Consider the following 22,014-nt stretch of genomic DNA (forward strand, 5'->3'; position numbering starts at 1 on the left):
TGGAGGAAAAAAAGGTATTAGCTGACTTCAATTACCTATCAAATTATGTAAAAATTCAATTTTCTACAGACGACCCAAGTTTATTACATAAATGGAGAACACAGTGACAGAAAGCAACATATTTCATTTTGTTTAAGACAATCATTTGGTACTGAATGATGTAATGAATTATGCTAATTTTCCCAATGGACTCAAGCTGTGGGTAGAATGGCATGAGGAAGCTAAGGGGACAACTGATTCTCGTGACATTGATACCTTTCACCCCATACACACTTATGTACTTAATACATATTATATTTTAACATTTTTTTTAACAGTAGTGTAACTTGTAGTAACTTACATTTATTAGACTAAAAATTCCTTGTAACATTTCTCCAGAAGTTATTTTTCAATTATGGCAATACATAAAAAAAGTAAAGTAGAACTGCTACTTTTAGAGCCTTTGGTTAGAGGCACAAAAACACCACGTATAATAAAAACCTAACTATAGTGACATCACTGAAATGCCTCAGCATGTGAATTAAATGCAAGAATCCATACCCAAATTTTTTGTAGTTATTGTTTTTAGTCCAACAACTTGCAGTGCACCAGCTCCAAGAACTAACTGGCAACTTCTTGAATTGAAGTACTAACAAAGGAAGGAAGAGAAAAAAACCAACAATTTATTAAAAACTATACTTTATATGCTGGCAATGTGTTAATTCTAATAATACATTCCTCTTTCCTCTTATGCAAGGACCAAATGAATTTTTCTAGTAGGAGCAATTAGGATTTGTTTATGTAATGACAGAAAAAAAAAAAGGGGGTGTTTCCCAATAATAGTATTTACAGTCTGGTATGAAAAAAGTTGAGAAATTCTAAAAAATCAGTTGTTCAAAAATTAATCTTGAATTTGCAATCATAAAACTCGTTGTTTTAGTCTTTGTAATTGGATAGTCCTATTTTCAAAAGGGTAACAAAATCTTTCTGGACTAAAATATGACAACTTTGGGATAGAATTAATTGATAGATTAGGTATTTGAAAAAATAAAGCCTTTTCTCTATCTAGCAGTTTAAAATATCTGTTAATATGAAATGGCTGAATAAAACTATCACCACAGTTTCACTTCACATCAATGGTTCTGAAAGAATGATTTAAAGAAAAATCTCTAACCTTAGTGAGATGAATTTTGTAAAGTTCAGTGAATTCCTTCCATGCACATTTGAAACCAGTCCAGGTTTTTTGACCTAAGTGGCCTCAGTCATGTTCAGCACCTAACGAACAAATCATCTCCTGTCTCCAAGGTCATTAACAACTCTATAGATGTAATGAGGAATCACTAAATGTTGAGTGAGAAGGAAGCAGGTGGCCTTCAAATAATATGTTGTGAATCAACCACAGCCAAATGTCACAAAATTAATGTCTTAAAGATACCATGACCTTGAAATGTCTTAAGAGTTGGAAGATTACTCACACCCTAATGTATTACTTCTTCCAACTATTTTTCCATAAAAGTGAAATCATACATACCTTCAATAAGTCTGATAGACGAGTGAGCATGTCAGTAGTAACAGATGGGATATTATCCACACACTGGCAATATTCAAGGATAATTCTTATCAACAGCAATACAGTTCTACCCCCCCCAAAAAAAGAGAGAGAGAGATGAACCAGTAGGCACTCAAAACAAGAAAAATCGAACTGATTTCACATACAAAAATCAATACTGATCTTGGCAACTGTTCAATGATGTGTTTTACCTATAAGTAGAGCAAGTAGGGACTAGAGTAAGGTAACAGAAAACCTCTAGGGTGTAAAATTAAGAAGGCACTCAGTTTCAAGGCTGTGCAACTGCAGGGCATGCACTTTCATGACACTGAGAAAGGGTACTTCCTTAAATTTTGTGCTTATGAGCACATCACTCTCTCTGTGACACTTGCAATAAGTAAGTCTTTTCAGTAAGGCAGGTATCCCATTCCTTGGCCAATTTAAAAATCCTTGGCCAACACTGAAAAAAGTTTAAGCAGTGTTTCTGATTATGTAGCAGGTTATCATAGATGTTGAATTAAGAAGGGCCTAGTCCAGATTTTCTTAGTGAGATAAAAGAGAAATTGTGGCTTCTGAGAACAATGTATCTCCTAAGAAGCTTACTGGTAAGTCACAAAAGATTTTCCAAAGATGAGAAAGTTATCAGCTCATTAGCAAGATATGTCACAAGCTGAAAAGAGACACTACTGGGAGGTTAAATAAGGTTGAAATTAAGGGGGAAACACCCATTCATTACAGGACATCTAAATTCAATGAGATTCTGAGAAATGAGTGATCCATGTAAAATAATGTTTTATAAAAGTCTGAAGGAGAGACAGCAGTGCTTCAAGGAGGAGACTATCTAGCCTTTATAACAGCTTAATTGTTAGACCATACATTACTCTCCATGCATAATCCTAGAGTCTGCTTTACTGGGCAGGAGTCCATTGCTATCGTTTGTAATCTTCTTGCTGAATATACAGTACTTCCCCTTTAGCCAGAGAGTTCAGCTTTTTGACAGTAGTCTCTTAGCTTAAAGAGCAAGAAAGACAGATAGCTAGAGGGGACCATTTCCATTAAGTAAGGGAAGAGTAACAAGACACAGTCCTTCCTCAGTATCCACAGGGGACTGGTTCCAGGATACCCCGTGAATATCAAAACCCCATGCATGCTCAAGTCCTTTATATAAAATGGCATAGTAAAGTCTTCCCTCTATATCCATGGGTTCTACATGCTGGTTAGTGGGATACAGAACCTGCGGATACAGAGGACCAATTGCAATGGGTAATTAAGGAAATAAATGACAATTAGATCAAAGGACTAAAATTACAGTGAGGTTGAAAAAAGTTTTATCCTACTAGAAATGGAAAAGAATTCCAGAAAAGAAAGGAATGGAAGCTTTAGCTTACAATGGTTGTACTTTGGAGTTTTGGAGAATATACAAGTTGAGAAAAAGCATAAATTCTATTCACACTAATTGAGTGCTTATTAGGTGCCAAGAAAAATTAAAATGGTAAATGATCCCCATCTTTGAGGAATTCAGATAATAACCAGGGAGATACATACACAAATAAATAACTCTACTACACTGCAGAAAGAGCCATGATAGAGGCACACAGAGTTACAAGGCAAGGATCATTCATTCTTCCTGGAGGGGATGGCTATTTCAGAAAAGACTCATTTAGTGACAAGAAACAAAGAAGAAAAGTGACAAAGAATTATGATATAGATAATGGGAGCTAGATTTTGCTTCTAATTCTGGCTCCATGTGGGTAATTTTACATTAAATACTTAAACTTCTAAGCTCCAATTCTCTTAACCATAGAAAGGGAACAATAATACCTGAAATGTCTATTTTATAGTGTGGTTGGAGAGATCAAATAAGATCACATATATGAAAATACCTAAACTATTGTTATGAAAGTATATGAAGATATTATCTTAAGTATCTATTAATAAAAGGCATATAGTCCTAGACAAACAACACTGGAATTTATATTTTTCTTAGTTAACTTGAATTTGAAATACTGTTATTGGTAAAAGAATAAAAGACCTAATGACAAATGATGGTAATGGAAATAACTACCAACAACTATCAACTTCTTGTTAGGTGAACTAGAACTGTGCAAGATGTTTTACAGGAATTACCTGTTTCACAATAATTCTAAGTACAGTACTATTTCCCACATTTTGTTTTACAAAGAAGGAAACTAAGGCACACAGAGTAACTTGCCCAAAGTCACAAAGTAACAGAGTTGTTGGGATTCAAACCTAAGCAGTTTCACTCCAGAGCTCACAACTTCAATAAGCTGCACACTGCACACCAAGAAAAGTTGCAGGTAAAAAAGACAGGAAGAGCCTGAGACATTTACAGCAGAGAGCCACTGTAGCACCCCTGGATGTACCTCAAAGTTCTTGTGGTATGAGAAAAATCAACCAGCCCCTTTTTTGTTTAGCCAGTGTAGTCTCTAATGGATACAGAATACTACAAAATAAAAAGGAATCCATAAAATTTATTTAAAATTCTTTGTAAGATTTACAATTGTTAATCTAAAATTTCTAATTTACATCAAGCGGTAACTAAAAGACCTATATTTTAAATACTTGACTCAACTAATAAAGAAAAATGTGTCACTCACCCAACAACAGCATACTGTTGCCCCTCAACAGTAAGAACTTCAGCTGGTTTTCTTTCTTCTATAGCTAGAAAGTTAAAGCAAATGAAGAGACATGGGTATAAGATGAAACAAAATACTGTATAAAAAATTTAAACTAGGAAAAAAACTGAAAAAGTTCCTATTTAAGGCCTGGAACGACCTCATTTTTGCAAATAAACCTACTTCTTGGAAAACAATTTAGCACAAAGTAAGTAAAGTATATTGGATTTGGAATCGGAGAAATTTGAATTTGAGTTCCAGTATTACCAATTACTGGATAAATGACTTCGGACCAATTACTTCTTTTGAGTCTCAGTATCTGTATCCATTAAACATAGACAACGATATCTATCTTTAAGTGTAGTTGTCAGTGAAAGAGATAATGCTTACAAACTGGCTATCCTCTAGGTCTGGTACATGGCAGATGACTGATAAGAAGTAAAAGAAGAAGAGTGTTATTAATCTGGAAAGACATAACTAGCATTTCAACTGGTTTTCTTTATTATAATCTTTAGAATACTAGTTAATACGTAAATTCAGTGGAGAGATTATATATTTAGTTTTTATGATCTTTATCCAAAAGTTACTTTATTTTCAGTAATGGTATTTTTTATCATTAAAAAACAGAATTCAGTATGTTGAGGTGAAAAGAACAGTGGACTGGATTACTGTCTTGAATCAGCCTATTAAACAGAGTACCATGGGCAAGTCAGTCATAATGATTCCCTAAGTTTCAAGTCCCTATGTTCTAAGACATTAAATATCTACATCCTCATTTCTTTCAAGTAAAGAAATTCAGTGTGATATAATTTCTAATCACAGTTCACTCTATATGTCAGATTAAAGTTTCTTGAGGACAGGGGTTGTGTCTTAACCAACACTCAATACTGCAGAGAAGTGACTTAGCACAGTAGTTAAAAAGGGGCCCTAACATCAGTCTGCCTGCTGTTGGATCCCAGTTCTACCACTTTCTAGCCATGTAACCTTAGGTATGTTGCTTGACCTATTTGTGCCTCAGTTTCCATATCTGTTAAATGGGAATACTACAGCTCATGGACCTGTAAATGAGATAACAATGTAAAGTGCTTAGAACAAACTGTCTAGCAGCGGGTAAGCACTAAATTAATATTTACTGCTATCTGTTAAATTTCATCTCCCCAATGCCTTGATAAGTATTTAGTAACTCAATAAATGGATGATAGGTGAATGAATATAACCCAGGATCCTTCACTTTGCATGAACTAGTAAAATATTAATGAATTTCTAATAGCATATACTTTCTTCCTGGTCAGAGAAAAACAAAAGACAGAGCAGGGTTTGTAAGAGAAACTTTCTACTGTCTGTATCCTACAAAGAGGAAGTGAAAATAAATAGTTCACTCTGTGGGAAAAACACATGATAAATTAAGTCACTTTTAGAGTTATGATTTTAATTCAAAATTGGAATGTGTTCAGGATAGTGAACTCCAATCAAACACAGCTTGAAAGAACAGATGGGTAATAAGTCCTATAATTTTAAGTTTGTGATTTAGAATGATCAGAGTGTCTTATTTTTCTTTCAGTCTTTGCCACTTAAACACTTTTGCTTTGCTAATATCATACAATCAATTTAAAAATTGTGACCACCACCCAACACTGTTATCTACTAAAAATGGTCACTAAACAACAGAAATTTACTTGATTTCTTCAATTTCTCTCTCGACTGGATTGGAATTACTCTAATTTTCACCTGTTCCTCACCCCCTCTCGTTACAGTGGGCAGAGGGAGCCCCTCTCTTGAACTGTGGATTCAAGTCCAGGGGTCCTACCCCTACAATCACTCTATGTCACTCTTATTTTAAATCAACTTTCTTCCTCTTTTATTAAGCATAAAAATATAATTCAGTTTCTCTTAAAATTCTTCTCTCAATTCCCTAAGTGAATTTAAAGGTAATAGTCTCTCTAATAGCTCTTGTGTCTCTAGCTGCCACTTCATCATTTACTTTCCCCTCAGGGCCAAACTTGAAAGGCCTGTTTGAAAAGGTAGCCTTACACTCGTCTACCCTTCCTTACCTTCTGAATTACTCAGCAGTGAACTACAATCTGGCTCTATCAGGCCACTGAATTAAAAAGACTGCAAATGATCTCCTGTGTGTCAAACAAGTGGTTACTATCAGTCTTTCTCTTGCAATACAGTTGCATTTTATGGTACAGTATACAATTTTTAAATATTTCTATGTAAAAATATTAAATTTTCATTAAATGCATAAAAACTGAAAGTGCAACTGCCTCCTCCATTAAAAACATTCAAGAACTTCATAACTACAATGCATCCTGGTATTACACTTTAACTCACATACAAAAATATTTCTAGCCATTGTGTATCTTTCACAAGAAACCTGATTGATATTTAATACCAATGACAATTTTCTTCTTGAAACTCTAATTTTTTAACTTCTGTCTTCTAGATTGTCCTGCCTCCCTGCCCTTCCTCTGTAGTCTCCTGCATAATTTTCTTTTTCTATGGTTCTTTACATTTTGTTTTTCTCTATCATATCAAGACTACCTTACTTATGATTGCTAATAAATATATTTTTCATTAGACTTAGCCCTTTTAAAGTAAAATTATACCTTTATCTGTCTCAATATCTGACACATAGTAGACACTTACCAGTATAATACATATTCTCTAAACAATATAGAACAGTGGTTAAGAACACAGCTATAAAATTACATAAAGTTGGTTTCAAATCACAGATCTTCATTTATACCAAATTCCTTAACCCCTGGCAGCCTCATGCCTCTTCAATATTAAACAAGGTAACAACAGTATCTTTATCATAGGTTGTTGGGAGAGTAAATGCATGTAAAGCACTTGGTCCAATGTTTGGAATATGGTTAATATTCAATAAATATTTAAAATTATTATAAATTGCCACATACTTTTCAAATCAACTACTTACTAACTAAGCTGGGAATATGAGTTCTAAGGTTTCCAAGAGGCACTATCAATTAAAAAAATATTAAGCACTCTTACAAAATGAACAAACAATATAAAATTGAAACAGAATGTGTGAAAGAGTACACATACCCCCTGATTTTTTTTCAGGTAAAGCAATCTTTCCATGTGATATAGAATCAACAAGATCCTGAAATTCTGCAGGAACATCAGCTTGCTTCCAGCGTTCATTGTCTAAGAGAAGGCTATTCAAAAGTAAAAATAAAGATAAACTTTAATAATATTTCAACCCTATCTCCTAGGGTGAAAAGAAAAGGTAAAGTCAAGTGAGTACTTAAGACTTACATATTTAAGACTACGTGTATCTTAGTTAAATTCAAGTAAAGCCCATGCAGTACAAGGCATTTGACTTTCTAAACAGTAACGGTCATTAGCTGTTGCTAGTACGTGAGACTTTTAAAAAGTGCTGAACATTGAACTGATTGAAAGAGACACGTGTACCCCAATGTTCATCGCAGCACTGTTTATAATAGCCAGGACATGGAAGCAACCTAGATGTCCATCAGCAGATGAATGGATAAGAAAGCTGTGGTACATATACACAATGGAGTATTACTCAGCCATTAAAAAGAATACATTTGGATCAGTTCTAATGAGATGGATGAAACTGGAGCCTATTATACTGAGTGAAGTAAGCCAGAAAAAACACCAAATACAGTATACTAATGCATATATATGGAATTTAGAAAGATGGTAACGACAACCCTGTATGCGAGACAGCAAAAGAGACACAGATGTATAGAACAGTCTTTTGGACTCTGTGGGAGAGGGGCAGGGGGATGATTTGGGAGAATGGCATGGAAACGTGTATAATATCATATAAGAAATGAATCGCCAGTCCAGGCTCAATGCAGGATACAGGAAGCTTGGGGCTGGTGCACTGGGATGACCCAGAGGGATGGTATGGGGAGGGAGGTGGGAGTGGGGTTCAGGATGGGGAACACGTGTACACCCGTGGTGGATTCATGTTGATGTATGGCAAAACCAATACAATATTGTAAAATAAAAATAAAAAAAAAAAAAGTGCTGAACAGCTTAATAAACTGAGGTCATTCATAAATAGTACAAATAATTTCAGGAAATATTTTCCTTTTTATATCTCTTAGCCTAGTCAAGAAGAATGGTAAAACATAATTAACTTCACTTTGAGTGGGAAAGCAAAAGTCAGTCTATCAGGATAAGTACTTTCATGGAAATAAACATCCTAACTCCATTTTCAAAAGCCAAGAAATGGTGATTTTAATTACACAATGTCTATAATTAAAAAGAAAAACAACTGTCAGGGCTTTTAATTGGCCAATCAATGAAGTTTCCTCTTTTAAATATAACTGTGTTTTATAAAGAAAAGGAGGAAAAAAATGAACAGAATGGACATGGTAATAATACCTGAGTTTGGTTTTTCTCTCTTCATGAAACCTATTTACAAATTTATTTGCTTGGCTCTGAAGTGCTCCAAGTAATGACATGCTTTTTCTTCCACATATCTGTTCAGTTTCTAAAATGAATGTTTCCATTAATCTGGAAAGTGATATGAATTCCGTGGAATTTAGCTTCTCAAGAAAACCATCCTAAATTTTAAAGATAACATAATATTCATGAGTTAGTATCATACAAAATATGGAATAGCTATAAAACTAACAAACAATATTAATTATTTTATAATACTTATACTAATTCCTAAAAATTATTTTAAGATAATTTATAATGAAATTTCCCAATACATTAGTCCCAGAAATCAAGCATTGAAAGTTTAAGATGTCTAAATTTTATTCTGATCCCTTTAAGATAAAGTAACTCAAATAAATTCAGGTCATACTACACAATTTTCATAATACTGGAGAACAACTAATTTTCTTAATAAATTATTTGGTTAGTAATACACATATATATGTATAAAAACTGCATATTAATTTCAAATATTTATTAAGTCTTTTAATCATTTATTTGAAATTCAAGCTCAAGGTTTACTATTTCTTTTATTTGGATTATTTTGCATTTCAGCACCTCCCTAACAGATCACACCAGTACCTTATTAAGTGTTAAAAATATGCATTATGCAGAATATAGGGATACAAGCAAGGATATATTCTAGATTTTCAAAGTAATTTTACTATGTAAAAAATATCTAAACTTTAACAAATAACCTTTGCTCTTGACATGAGAAATTTGACGGCTCGATCATGGCATATATCTGAGGCACTATATAATAACTCCTGGATATTATTTGCCAGCTTTCCTAGCTCTAAGTCACTTAATTTCACATCTTCATTGACCCTGAAAATGACAAAAAAGATTAAGTCAAGAAAAGTTATGAACACACTGATCTCCACAGATGACATACCAATAAAAAACAAAAAGCTATAAAATTTACATTTAAGGGAAAAATCTGTTTTGATGTATCATACAGTTTTAATTTTGTGGCAGGGCATCATATAAGCAAGTTCAGATAGTACAAATAAATGTTTCCCTAATCTTGAATAATCTCTCTCTGCTATAGTATTTTTAATACTTAATTCAGACTCTGACTGGAAATTCTGAAAAAACTATAGCAAAAAACAAACAAAACAAAATATTAGGTACAAGGTCATAGCTATGGCAGGTTGTGCACAGGTTGCCCAGGATGACATAGTGGAAGGAAGAGGAAAGAAATGGAAGGAAGGAACAAACAGGCCCACTTTTTGCTTATAATTATGAATGACTATTAACAGTTAGATCAACTGAACTAATATTTCTTAAGCATTTATTGTATTTAAGTACTAGACACTGGAGGGAATATGTTTTCTTAAGGAACTTACAATTAAATAGGAGTATTTATAATATGTAATGCATTTACTCCAATTTTGAGGAAGAAATGTAAAGACTTTTTGTCTTTTTATGCATTGCCCCCCACCCAAGAGAGTATATAAAGACCATTGATTTTGTGCCAAAAATTCAGCTTAGTGTTAAAGTGAAGTGCCTTAGCATAACTTTTCTACGTGGTGGCTTAGTAGTAAAGAATCTGTCTGTCAGTGCAGGAGACGTGGGTTTGTTCCCTGGATTGGGAAGATCCCCTGGAGAAGGAAATGTCAACCCACTCCAGTATTCTCACCTGGGAAATACCATGGACAGAGAAACTTGACAGGCTACTGTCCATGGGGTTGTAAAAGAGCCAGACACTACTTGGTGACCAAAGAACAACAACTTTCAAAGACATTTCAAAGAGGATGTGATGTCTATTAATTTGAGGCAAACCACTGGGTTAAGGTATTGAAGAAAGTTATTACCTGCTATCCTTTAAAGTTATGTCATTAAGTTTATTTACTAGTGTTTAAAATAATAGAGGGATTAATATTTTTAAAACACTTTCAGATACAGTATCTTAACTTGGTTCTCACACTCTGAGGCAGACAGATAAACTACTTAACAGATGAGGATACTGAATCTTGAAAGTTTAGGTGATCTACCCAAGGTCACAAGGTTAAAAGCATGAGACTAGAACCCAGAATTAGTCTAATTCTATTTCTAACCTGCTAAGCTTCCTCTATTCCAACATTTACTTCTATAAACAGCCAAAGTGCTATTTCAGTACCACTTCCCATAAAGCTGGGAAGTTTGAGCTTCATAAATTATCTGATTATTTGTAATTTTGCTTTTAAAAAAGATTTTTAAAATTTTAAATTTTAAGTCTAATTGGATCTCTTTACTGTTGACAGGAAAAACAAAAAGCTGCTCACAGATACGAACCAGTGTCTGGTTACATATACAAAACAGTTGAAAGCAGGATCTCAAAGAGGTATTTGCACACTCATGTTCACAGTAGCACTATTTAGAAGAGCAAGCGATGGAAGCAATCCAAGAGTCCACTGACAGATAAATGGGTAAAATGTGGTATATACCTACAATGGAATAGCATTCAGTTTCAAAAAAAGAAGGAAATTCTGACATGTTACAATATAGATGAAACTTAAAGACGTCTCTGTGCTTAGTCGCTCAGTCCTGTCTGACTCTTGGGAACCAATGGACTATAGCCCACCAGGCTCCTCTGTCCCTGGATTCTCCAGGCAAGAATACTAGAGTGGACTGCCATTTCCTCCTCCAGGGGATAGTTCCTACCCAGGGATTGAACCCGAGTCTCCTGCATTATCAGGCGGGATCTTTACCACTAGCGCCACCTGGGACACCCCTAAAGACATTATGCTAAACAAAATAAGACCGTCTCAAAAGGACAAACAGTGTATGATTCCACTTATATGAAGTACTTAGAGTCACTGAACTCATAGAGATACAAAGTAAAAGGGTAGTTGCCAGGGGACTGGTAAGCGAGGATATGGGGAGTTACTGTTTAATGTGCACAGGGTTTCAGATTTGCAAGAAGAAAAAGATCTCGAGAGTGGTTGTACAACTATGTGAATATATTTACCACTGCTGAACTGTGCACTTAGAAATGGCTAGGATGATAAACTGCATGTGTTTTTTTAACCACAATTTAAAACTAAAAAGTTTTTAAAATCTACAATAGTTTCTAATCCCATCCATTATTTTTTCTTTCCCATTTCCTGCCTGGGAAATTATTTCCTCTTTTGTGCCCATATTTACATTGCAATAAACTTACAAAGTTGTAGGTTATTTTGATAATGTAAGAAAACAAGGAAAATCTATCACTAAAAAAGATACAAAAATCAGACATCATTTCTGCATGTCCTGTATCTGTGACACAATTACATACTGAGAAAACACTTGACACAGGGAAGAACTAGTTAGGGTTAAATGTATAAATATATTCAATCAATCCATTGCCCCTTTGGCAATGGAAAATGGGTAGTTTCCAGACATTTATATACCTATGAAACATAGAAGGAACAATTTATAGATGCTCTGTAATCATGCTATGGGAGCACGTCATTGTGGAAAGCCAGAGAAGCTCTAAAGTGCATAGTGAGCCACAATGGAGGTGGGAGGGGTGGGTTAAAATCTGAGACTGCATTTTATTTAAAGGAATCCCAAATAGTATGGGCACATTTTCCAGCTATCTTTTAATATCTCTCTTCTGCCACAGTAACAGTTTTAGCTATCAAATAGCCAACAAGCTATACACTATTTCTCAAGCCTCTCTTACAGCAATATATAGACATGTGAAAATATTCTAGCCACTAGAATGTGGGATTGCAAATTCTGAATTGTGCTCTTAAATAGAAAGGAAAAATATGAAAAGTTTATGTGACAGTAACAAGAGAACTAACAAAGCTAAAATATATACAGATTTGTAACATCTAAGGCATCTTGGGAGAACAATAAAAGGTAGGAGAAATTATCAGATATAAAGGCTAATTAAAAAGATATAACTAATATAATCTTACTTAATGGTACTGGTGCTAAGACAGACAACTGAACAAAACAGAGTCTAGAAACAGACTCATTTATATATGAATATTTAATTTAAGGCAAGAGTGGTACTATATAGCAATGGGTAAGACAGTCTTTTCAATAAATGGTGTGAGGTCAAAAAGATATCTACATGGGAAAAAAGAAAATAACCTCACACAACACACAAAAATCAATTTCAGATACGTTGTGGATCTAAATGTGCAAGGGACATCAACAAATGTTCCAGAAAAAAGCAAGAGACTATCATCAAAGTCTTAGGGTAGTGAAAGATTTTCTTCAATAGGACACACAAAAAAACATAAACCATTAAAGGAAAGAATGAATCATAAGATTATATTAAAGTTAAGAACTCTTGTTCACAAAAGACCCCAATAAGTGAAAAGCCAGCCCACAGAGTGGGAGAAGGCATTTGCATCATGGACCAAGTGACAAAGGGCTGTGTTGAGGCTACATAAAGAACTCCCATAATCAGTAAGAAATAAAAGGCAAACCAAGAGAGAAGTGGGCAAAGGATTTATAAGTACTCCACAAGAGGATATTCAAACAGCCAGTAAATATATGAAAAGTGTCCTCTCACCAATCATCAGGGAAATAGAAATTTAAACTATTACACCTGTGACCTACCAAAATGTTTTACTAACATGTGAAAGACTGACAACACCAAGACGAATGAAGATGTGGAGAAACAGGAATGCTTCTACACAGCTGATAGGACTGTAAAGGCACACAATCACTTTGGGAAATTATTTGGCTTTAGTTAAATTGACTATTCACATACTTATTTTTAGGTATATATTCAACAGAAATACTTATAACATGTACACCAAAGACATCTACAAGAATAGTCACAACAAACTGAAAATAATCCAAACTTCATCAACAGCAGAATGATACACACACTGTTGTGCAGTCAGAAAGTAGAAAATCTATATACAAATAAACTTAGAAAAATATCACAAATATAATGGGAAATGAAAGAAATTAGAGACTAAAGACCATAATTCAATGGTTCCATTTATATAAAAATTTAAAACCTGGAAAAATCAATAGTTTTAATGGTTTCCTTTGGGAAAAAGTGAAAGCACAGTGGCAATACGGTGCTTCAAAAGACCTGGTACATATACACAATGGAGTATTACTCAGCCATTAAAAAGAATACATTTGAATCAGTTCTAATGAGGTGGATGAAACTGGAGCCTATTATACAGAGTGAAGTAAGCCAGAAGGAAAAACATAAATACAGTATACTAACGCATATATATGGAATTTAGAAAGATGGTAACAATAACCCGGTGTACGAGACAGCAAAAGAGACACTGATGTATAGAACAGTCTTATGGACTCTGTGGGAGAGGGAGAGGGTGGGAAGATTTGGGAGAATGGCATTGAAACATGTAAAATATCATGTAAGAAACGAGTTGCCAGTCCAGGTTCGATGCACGATACTGGATGCTTGGGGCTAGTGCACTGGGACGACCCAGAGGGATGGTATGGGGAGGGAGGAGGGAGGAGGATTCAGGATGGGGAACACATGTATACCTGTGGCGGATTCATTTTGATATTTGGCAAAACTAATACAATTATGTAAAGTTTAAAAATAAAATAAAATTAGGAAAAAAAAAAAAAGACCTGGTAATGTTCTGTCTCTTCACTTGAGTGGTAATTCTATTAATATATTGCTTAAACTATGTATGTTTTAACATCTCTTTTAACAGCAGTTTTAGACTGAACCCTAATCAATATATGTGAAAATATAAGCCTAAACAGAGAAAAAAAAATTTTTATTTATAGGTAGTTCAGGGTTTGCTTGATTGATAGTGGGGAGGGGAGGTGTTATAGTTGACTCTACACTATAACTGCAACCTAATAAGATCCTAGGCCATAATCTGACTTTTATCAAAATGAACAAAAATACTGAGTTGCTATTACTCTTAATAATTACAAAATATAAATGATGTTCTCGGACCAGAAAGATTTTATTGGCTTTATTTTGCTTTTGTTCTTTCTATTCAAAACACTTAATGGAGTGTATGGATTAGATGGTAATAATTGATCAGTGTTCTCTTGATTTTCACTAGTATACTGCAGTTATTAGAAAGTGTTATTGTATTTAGGAAATATATGCTAAAGTATTTGGGACATCAAGTCTGAAATATACTGTCAAATGACTGAGTAAAAATTTTAACATGAGAGACAAAGAAAGGAGAGACAGAAAGAAAGCGAGAAAGGGAAAAAGAGGGCAATGTGATATAGACTTAACTGGGGAAGCAAGGTGAAGGGTAGAGGTTTTTTTTAATAATTCTGGCAACTTTTCTGTAAATCTGAAATTATTTCAAAATAAGTTTTAAAAAGTAATATTTAAAAAGACAGTGTGACCCACTTGGAAACTCATGCCTTTGAACAACTGAAAATTGTAAACCAAATACATCTTTACTATATACAAAACTGATACAGTAAAAGAAAGAAACATAACCAAGGAAATACTGACCTGAGTTCCAGGACAGGTTCTGCCACTAATGACTTTAAATAAGCCATCTAAACTCTCCAAATTAAAGGTATTTAATTAAATGGTTTCTTCTCGGACTTAAAATTCTATAATTCTCAATTATTTCCAAAACTCACCTCCTTACCATCCATAAATTTTCAAAAATATATATGTTTCATAAAATTTATTTATTTTTGTTAAATTCCAAAAGCCCGAACTATATACGGTTTTTCAATAAACTGAATAATCAGTCTTATTTAAACCATTAATAAGATGACTCAAGGTCTTGTTAATCTGGCAACAGTCACCATACTCACATAATATCCACAGCTCCTGGAATAACAGATGATGATATCTGCTCTTTGCTGGATGAAGAATCAGTAGTACATTCTGGTTCGGATACAGAATCACTGCTGCAGGGCTCACTATTTGGAGATGCATTTCTCTGAGAGGTAGTATCTATGGCTATAGGTGTTAATTCACTCTCACTGAATGCATCACTTATAAACATGCCTTCATGGATTAAATAAGCCACTTCTGTGTCTAGTGAATTATCTTTTGCAGCATTTTTCTGTTGTGAAATCTCTTCCAATTCTCTAGTCCTTTGGTTTTTGTCAAGAACTGAGAGAACAACACTATGAATGATATTTAAGGTTGCCTAGAAGAAAACAGGATACATTTTTAATTGATATAAAATATTTTGTACCAAGGTTTCAAAAGTGAAGTGATTGTGCATGTTTGAGCATTTTACAAATGAGTCAAGGTCATGTATGTATCAGAATTTCTATCTCTGGTTACACAATAAAGGTGACTGGTAAAAAAAGAACTACTGAAGAGATGGGTTCCCTTTAAAGTTTAGACATAGGGCTATACTTACAAATTAATTTTGTAAATGGTGATCTCCCTAAAATACAGTGCATATTTCTCTCACTTCTTAAATAGGTTACATTGAACATAACTTGCCTATCAGAGGATCATATTCATTGATGTGTTTACTTAAAAAGAAAACACAATCTGTATTCCTTACCATATCTACTTTTATATCCATTTCTCCTCATCTCACATCTTTTCTCACACATTCAGTGTTCTTGAGACATTTTGGTTCTCTTCCTATTCTTTAAAATTTCACTGTTTCCATCTCAGTACCTTTGTTGTTTCCTCTGCTGGGAATGCTCTTCACCTTGATGTTTACATACACGTTTTCTTTTCATCACTAAGGTTCTTGCACAAATGTCACTTCCTCAAAGAAGCCTCCTCTAACTCCTATCAGCAATCCTATCCCATTAATCAATTTTTAAAAAATATCAGTTATCGCTTTTAATTTTTCAGTTCTAGGTCTCTTTCCACTACAGTGTTAGCTCCATGAGATACTGTATCTTACTGCCTAGAACAATAAGTACCGTGCACGGAGGAGGTATTTAATAAATACTGAAAGGCAGAAGAATCAAGTGTAAATTTACGTAAATCAATGTCTTCATGGACTACTAAGAAATAAGGAGCTATATTCCTACTTTAACATTCAAAGTTGAACTCTAATAACTTGCTGTTCCTTTCTCAAAATTCTTTACTTATTTTTCAGGATCTACATGGTTCTAGGGAAGCAGACTCCAAATTTAAGTCTCCAAAGATAGGATAAGGGTCTAAGGTGGGCCAATCAGCAAACGAAACACCTGAGCTTAAAGCTAAAGAAGATACATAGAAGACAGACTGAGAAAAACACAGGAGAACAAAACTAAGGCTTGATAATATCATCAACTTCTCTATTAAACACCTAAAGGTTGACCTACCTATGGATTTTTTTTAGTTATATGAACTAATAAATCCCCTTGTTTAAAACACTCTGTTTTCAGTTCAGTTCAGTTCAGTCAGATAGTCGTGTCCAACTCTTGGCAATCCCATGAACCGCAGCACACCAGGCCTCCCTGTCCATCACCAACTCCTGGAGTCTACCCAAACCCATGTCCATCGAGTAGGTGATGCCATCCAAACATCTCATCCTCTGTTGTCCCCTTCTCCTCCTGCCCTCAATCTTTCCCAGCATCAGGGTCTTTTCAAATGAGTCAGCTCTTCGCAACAGGTGACCAAAGTATTGGAGTTTCAGCTTCAACATCAGTCCTTCCAGTGAACACCCAGGACTGATCTCCTTTAGGGTGAATTGGTTGGATCTCCTTGCAGTCCAAGGGACCCTCAAGAGGCTTCTCCAACATCACAGCTCAAAAACATCAATTCTTCTGCGCTCAGCTTTCTTTATAGTCCAACTCTCACATCCATACCTGACCAGTGGAAAAACCATAGCCTTGACTAGACAGACTTTTGTTGGCAAAAACCTCTGCTTTTTAATATGCTATCTAGGTTAGTCATAACTTCCTGCCAAGGAGTAAGCGTCTTTTAATTTCATGGCTGCAATCACCATCTGCAGTGATTTTGGAGCCCCCAAAAATAAAGTCGGCCACTCTTTCCCCATCTATTTGCCTGAAGTGATGGGACCAGATGCCATGATCTTAGTTTTCTGAATGTTGAGCTTTAAGCCAACTTTTTCACTCTTCTCTTTCACTTTCTTCAAGAGGCTCTTTAGTTCTTCTTCACTTTCTGCCATAAGGGTAGTGTCATCTGCATATCTGAGGTTATTGATATTTCTCCTGGCAATCTTCATTTCAGCTTGTGCTTCTTCCAGCCCAGCATTTCTCATGATGTACTCTGCACAGAAGTTAAATAAGCAAGGTGACAATATACAACCTTGATGTACTCCTTTTCCTATTTGGAATCAGTCTGTTGTTCCATGTGCAGTTCTAACTGTTGCTTCCTGACCTGCATACAGGTTTCTCAAGAGGCAGGTCAGGTGGTCTGGTATTCCCATCTATTTCAGAATTTTCCAGTTTATTGTGATCCACACAGTCAAAGGCTTTGGCATAGTCAATAAGCAGAAACAGATGTTTTTCTGGAACTCTCTTCCTTTTTCCATGATCCAAAGGATGTTGGCAATTTGATCTCTGGTTCCTCTGACTTTTCTAAAACCAGCTTGAACATCTGGAAGTTCACGGTTCGCGTATTGCTGAAGCCTGGCTTGGAGTATTTTAAGCATTACTTCACTAGCGTGTGAGATGAGTGCAACTGTGCAGTAGTTTGAGCATTGCCTTTCTTTAGGACTGGATTGAAAACTGACCTTTTCCAGTCCTGTGGCCAGCGCTGAGTTTTCCAAATTGGCTGGCATATTGAGTGCAGCACTTTCACAGCATCGTCTTTCAGGATCTGAAATAGCTCAACTGGAATTCCATCACCTCCACTAGCTTTGTTCGTAGTGATGCTTTCTAAGACCCACTTGACTTCACATTCCAGGATGTCTGGCTCTAGGTCAGTGATCATATCATCGTGATTATCTGGGTCATGAAGATCTTTTTTCTACAGTTCTTCTGTGTATTCTTGCCACCTCTTCTTAATATCTTCTGCTTCTGTTAAGTCCCTACCATTTCTGTCCTTTATTATGCCCATATTTGCATGAAATGCTGTTAGTATCTCTATTTTTCTTGAAGAGATCTCTAGTCTTTCCCATTCTATTGTTTTCCTCTATTTCTTTGCACTGATCACTGAGAAAGGCTTTCTTATCTCTATTTGCTATTCTCTAGAACTCTGCATTCAAATGGATGTATCTTTCCTTTTCTCCTTTGCTTTTCACTTCCTTTCTTTTCACAGCTATATGTAAGGCCTCCCCAGACAGCCATTTTGCTTTTTCGCATTTCTTTTTCTTGGGGATGGTCTTGATTCCTGTCTTTGTACAATGTCACGAACCTCCATCCACAGTTCATCAGGCATTCTGTCTATCAGATCTAGTCCCTTAAATCTATTTCTCACTTCCACTGTATAGTCATACTGCTACTGCTAAGTCACTTCAGTCATGTCAAACTCTGTGTGACCCCACAGACAGCAGCCCACCAGGCTCCCCCATCCCTGGGATTCTCAAGGCAAGAACACTGGAGTGGGTTGCCATTTCCTTCTCCAATGCATGAAAGTGAAAAGTGAAAGTCAAGTCGCTCAGTTGTGTCCAACCCTCAGCGACTCCATGGACTGCAGCCTACCAGGCTCCTCCATCCATGGGATTTTCCAGGCAAGAGTACTGGAGTGCGGTGCCATTGCCTTCTCCGGTATAGTCATAAGGGATTTGATTTAGGTCATACCCAAATGGTCTAGTGGTTTTCTCCACTTTCTTCAATTTCAGTCTGAATTTGGCAATAAGGAGTTCATTATCCAAGCCACAGTCAGCTCCCAGTCTTGTTTTGGCTGACTGTATAGAGCTTCTCCATCTTTGGCTGCAAAGAACATAATCAGTCTGATTTCAGTGTCGACCATCTGGCGATGTCCATGTGTAGTCTTCTCTTGTGTTGTTGGAAGAGGGTGTTTGCTATGACCAGTGTGTTCTCTTGGCAGAACTCTATTAGCCTTTGCCCTGCTTCACTCTGTACTCCAAGGCCAAATTTGCCTGTTACTCCAGGTGTTTCTTGACTTCCTACTTTTGTATTCCAGTCCCCTATAATGAAAAGGACATCGTTTTTGGGTGTTAGTTCTAAAAGGTCTTGTAGGCCTTCACAGAACTCTTCAACTTCAGCTTCTTCAGCGTTACTGGTCAGGGCATAGACTTGGATTACTGTGATACTGAATGGTTTGCCTTGGAAACAAACAGAGATCATTCTGTCGTTTTTGAGATTGCATCCAAGTACTTCATTTCGGACTCTTTTGTTGACCATGATGGCTACTCCATTTCTTCTGAGGGTATCCTGCCTGCAGTAGTAGATATAATGGTCATCTGAGTTAAATTAACCCGTTCCAGTCCATCTTAGTTCACTGATTCCTAGAATGTCGATGTTCACTCTTGTCAACTCCTGTTTGACAACTTCCAATTTGCCTTGATTCATGGACCTAACATTCCTGGTTCCTATGCAATATTGCTCTTTACAGCATCGAACCCTGCTTCCATCACCAGTCCCATTCACAACTGTGTGTTGTTTTTGCTTTGACTCCATCCCTTCATTCTTTCTGGAGTTATTTCTCCACTGATCTCCAGTAGCATATTGGGCACCTACCGACCTGGGGAGTTCATCTTTCAGTGTCCTATTTTTTGCCTTTTCATACTGTTCCTGTGTATTTGGGACTAAATGTACTCTAAGTGAATATTCAATACAGTATTAGACAGAGATTCTGAGCCTTCAAGTCTATGGAGACTGTATATCTTCCCTGCTCATCAGTAATTTCTCTTTTTTTTTTTTTTTAGTAATTTCTCTATTGTCACAAACCTGCTCCCTGCTATACTATTCCATTGCGGCTTTTAATCCTTACTGCTGTCTTAATCTTTAATATGCTACCTCTCCCATCTTCATTTCTGCCTATCTTCTTCCTTATCTCTTCTCTCTTGGTGATTTTCTTTCTCAAAGAATTTTCTCATTAAAAAAAATTAAACATAGTCTTTCTCTCCCCTAGCAACTAATCTGCACCTCACCCATAGGCCAGCTATGCAAAACTGAGTCCACCTTCCAGGTTCAGGTTCAGTCCTGCATAGCCACCCAATATGCTCCCAAACCTCCTTGCCACAGGATTAGAAATAAGAAGAAAATCCAGACCCAAACCAATCAGTGCATAGCATTTTTTTACCACAGTGATTTGATATGTGACCTAAATTAACCCAATGGATTAAAACTAAGGACTTTCATCTGATGACTAAAGAAGAAAAAAATCTTTTCTAGGAGGTATAGTATACAAATGTGGAAGACTTGAAACTGATATATATAGACATTTTGCTATAATTAGGTTAGTTACTTTAAAAGTGAAGTCAAAAAAGAGAAGGTAGAAATGAAATAAAACAGTGAAACTAATCAAGAAAACAATGACCACACCAAAACTGAAGTCTATTGTTTTTGCACTGTTTTAAGTTCCTCAAGCCAATACACTTCTTTTATTGTTTAAATTAGTTTGATTTGGACATTTTGCCACATTTAACTGACAACATCTTAGCTAGTACAATAAATTTTCTATATACAGTGTATTAGCTGTTCTCTTAGGGGTTCTTCTTCACTGTTTCACCATATCTACAAGTTTTAAAGGTTTGTGATTATTTTTTTTCTAAGTCCAGAATCATTCTTGTTTAAGAATGCCAGAAGATTTCACAATACATAATACATTCAACAGTAGGGTAAAGCAAGTATACTCCAATAAAAAATTCCAAAATAATAATAATAAAAATAAAGTGCTCAGAACAGTAACCTGGCACAAAGTAACTACCTAATAAATGCATTTAAAAAATAAATGTAGGCACATGATTTACTTTCTGAACTTTCCTATTGCAGCAATTTATAGTTAAGTTCATGTTTAAATACCAGAACAACCAAAATAAATTTTTCCAGTCTTGAGAATAGTGAATGAAATAATCTGGTAACCATATTAATTAAGACTCTAAAATGATAGTCCAGAACTGTCTATGTAACAAATTGAAAATCTAAGAGTTAAAAATCTCTTGAAAAGACTGTCAAGCTGCATTTAAGGATTATTTTCTTTTTCAGCTATACAAATTATACTAAACTGTGGGGTATAAACAATAAACAAAAATTCTAATAAAAATTTAAAATACAATTAATGCCCCCAAATAAACATACACACTTGTGGTCAATTAATCTATAATAAAGAATACAAGAATATACAATGGAGAAAAGACAGCCTCTTCAACAAGTAGTACTGGGAAAACAAGCTACATGTGAAAGAATGAAATCAGAACACTCTAACACCATCTACAAAAATAAACTCAAAATTGATTAAAGAACTAAATGTAAGATCAGAGACTATAAAACTCCTAGAGGAAAACACAGGCAGAATGCTCTTGGATATAAATTGCAGCAATATTTTTGTGGAGCTGACTCTTAGAGTTATGGAAATAAAAATAATAATAAACAAATGGGACCTAATTATACTTAAAAGCTTTTGCACAGCAAAGGAAACCACAAACAAAATGAAAAGACTAGGAG

At 35.3% G+C, this 22,014-nt stretch overlaps 1 protein-coding gene across 7 annotated transcripts in view; it reads right to left on the minus strand.

The window, feature by feature from the left end:
- Positions 1-22,014, minus strand: part of VPS54 (VPS54 subunit of GARP complex) — a 158,541-nt gene that overhangs the window by 19,744 nt on the left and 116,783 nt on the right. For 6 of the 7 annotated variants that reach the window (XM_061432779.1, XM_061432778.1, XM_061432777.1 and 3 more), the window contains 7 exons: positions 15,328-15,668; positions 9,306-9,435; positions 8,548-8,729; positions 7,234-7,346; positions 4,147-4,210; positions 1,511-1,616; positions 541-628 (listed from right to left, as the gene is read on the minus strand). In XM_061432779.1, coding sequence (XP_061288763.1) covers positions 541-628; positions 1,511-1,616; positions 4,147-4,210; positions 7,234-7,346; positions 8,548-8,729; positions 9,306-9,435; positions 15,328-15,668 — 1,024 coding nt within the window. Of the gene's footprint in view, positions 1-540; positions 629-1,153; positions 1,255-1,510; positions 1,617-4,146; positions 4,211-7,233; positions 7,347-8,547; positions 8,730-9,305; positions 9,436-15,327; positions 15,669-22,014 lie in introns of those variants that run through there. The other variant, XR_009739446.1, reaches the window with a different exon arrangement.

Source organism: Bos javanicus, chromosome 11, assembly GCF_032452875.1.
Source record: "Bos javanicus breed banteng chromosome 11, ARS-OSU_banteng_1.0, whole genome shotgun sequence".
NCBI lineage: Eukaryota > Metazoa > Chordata > Mammalia > Artiodactyla > Bovidae > Bos > Bos javanicus.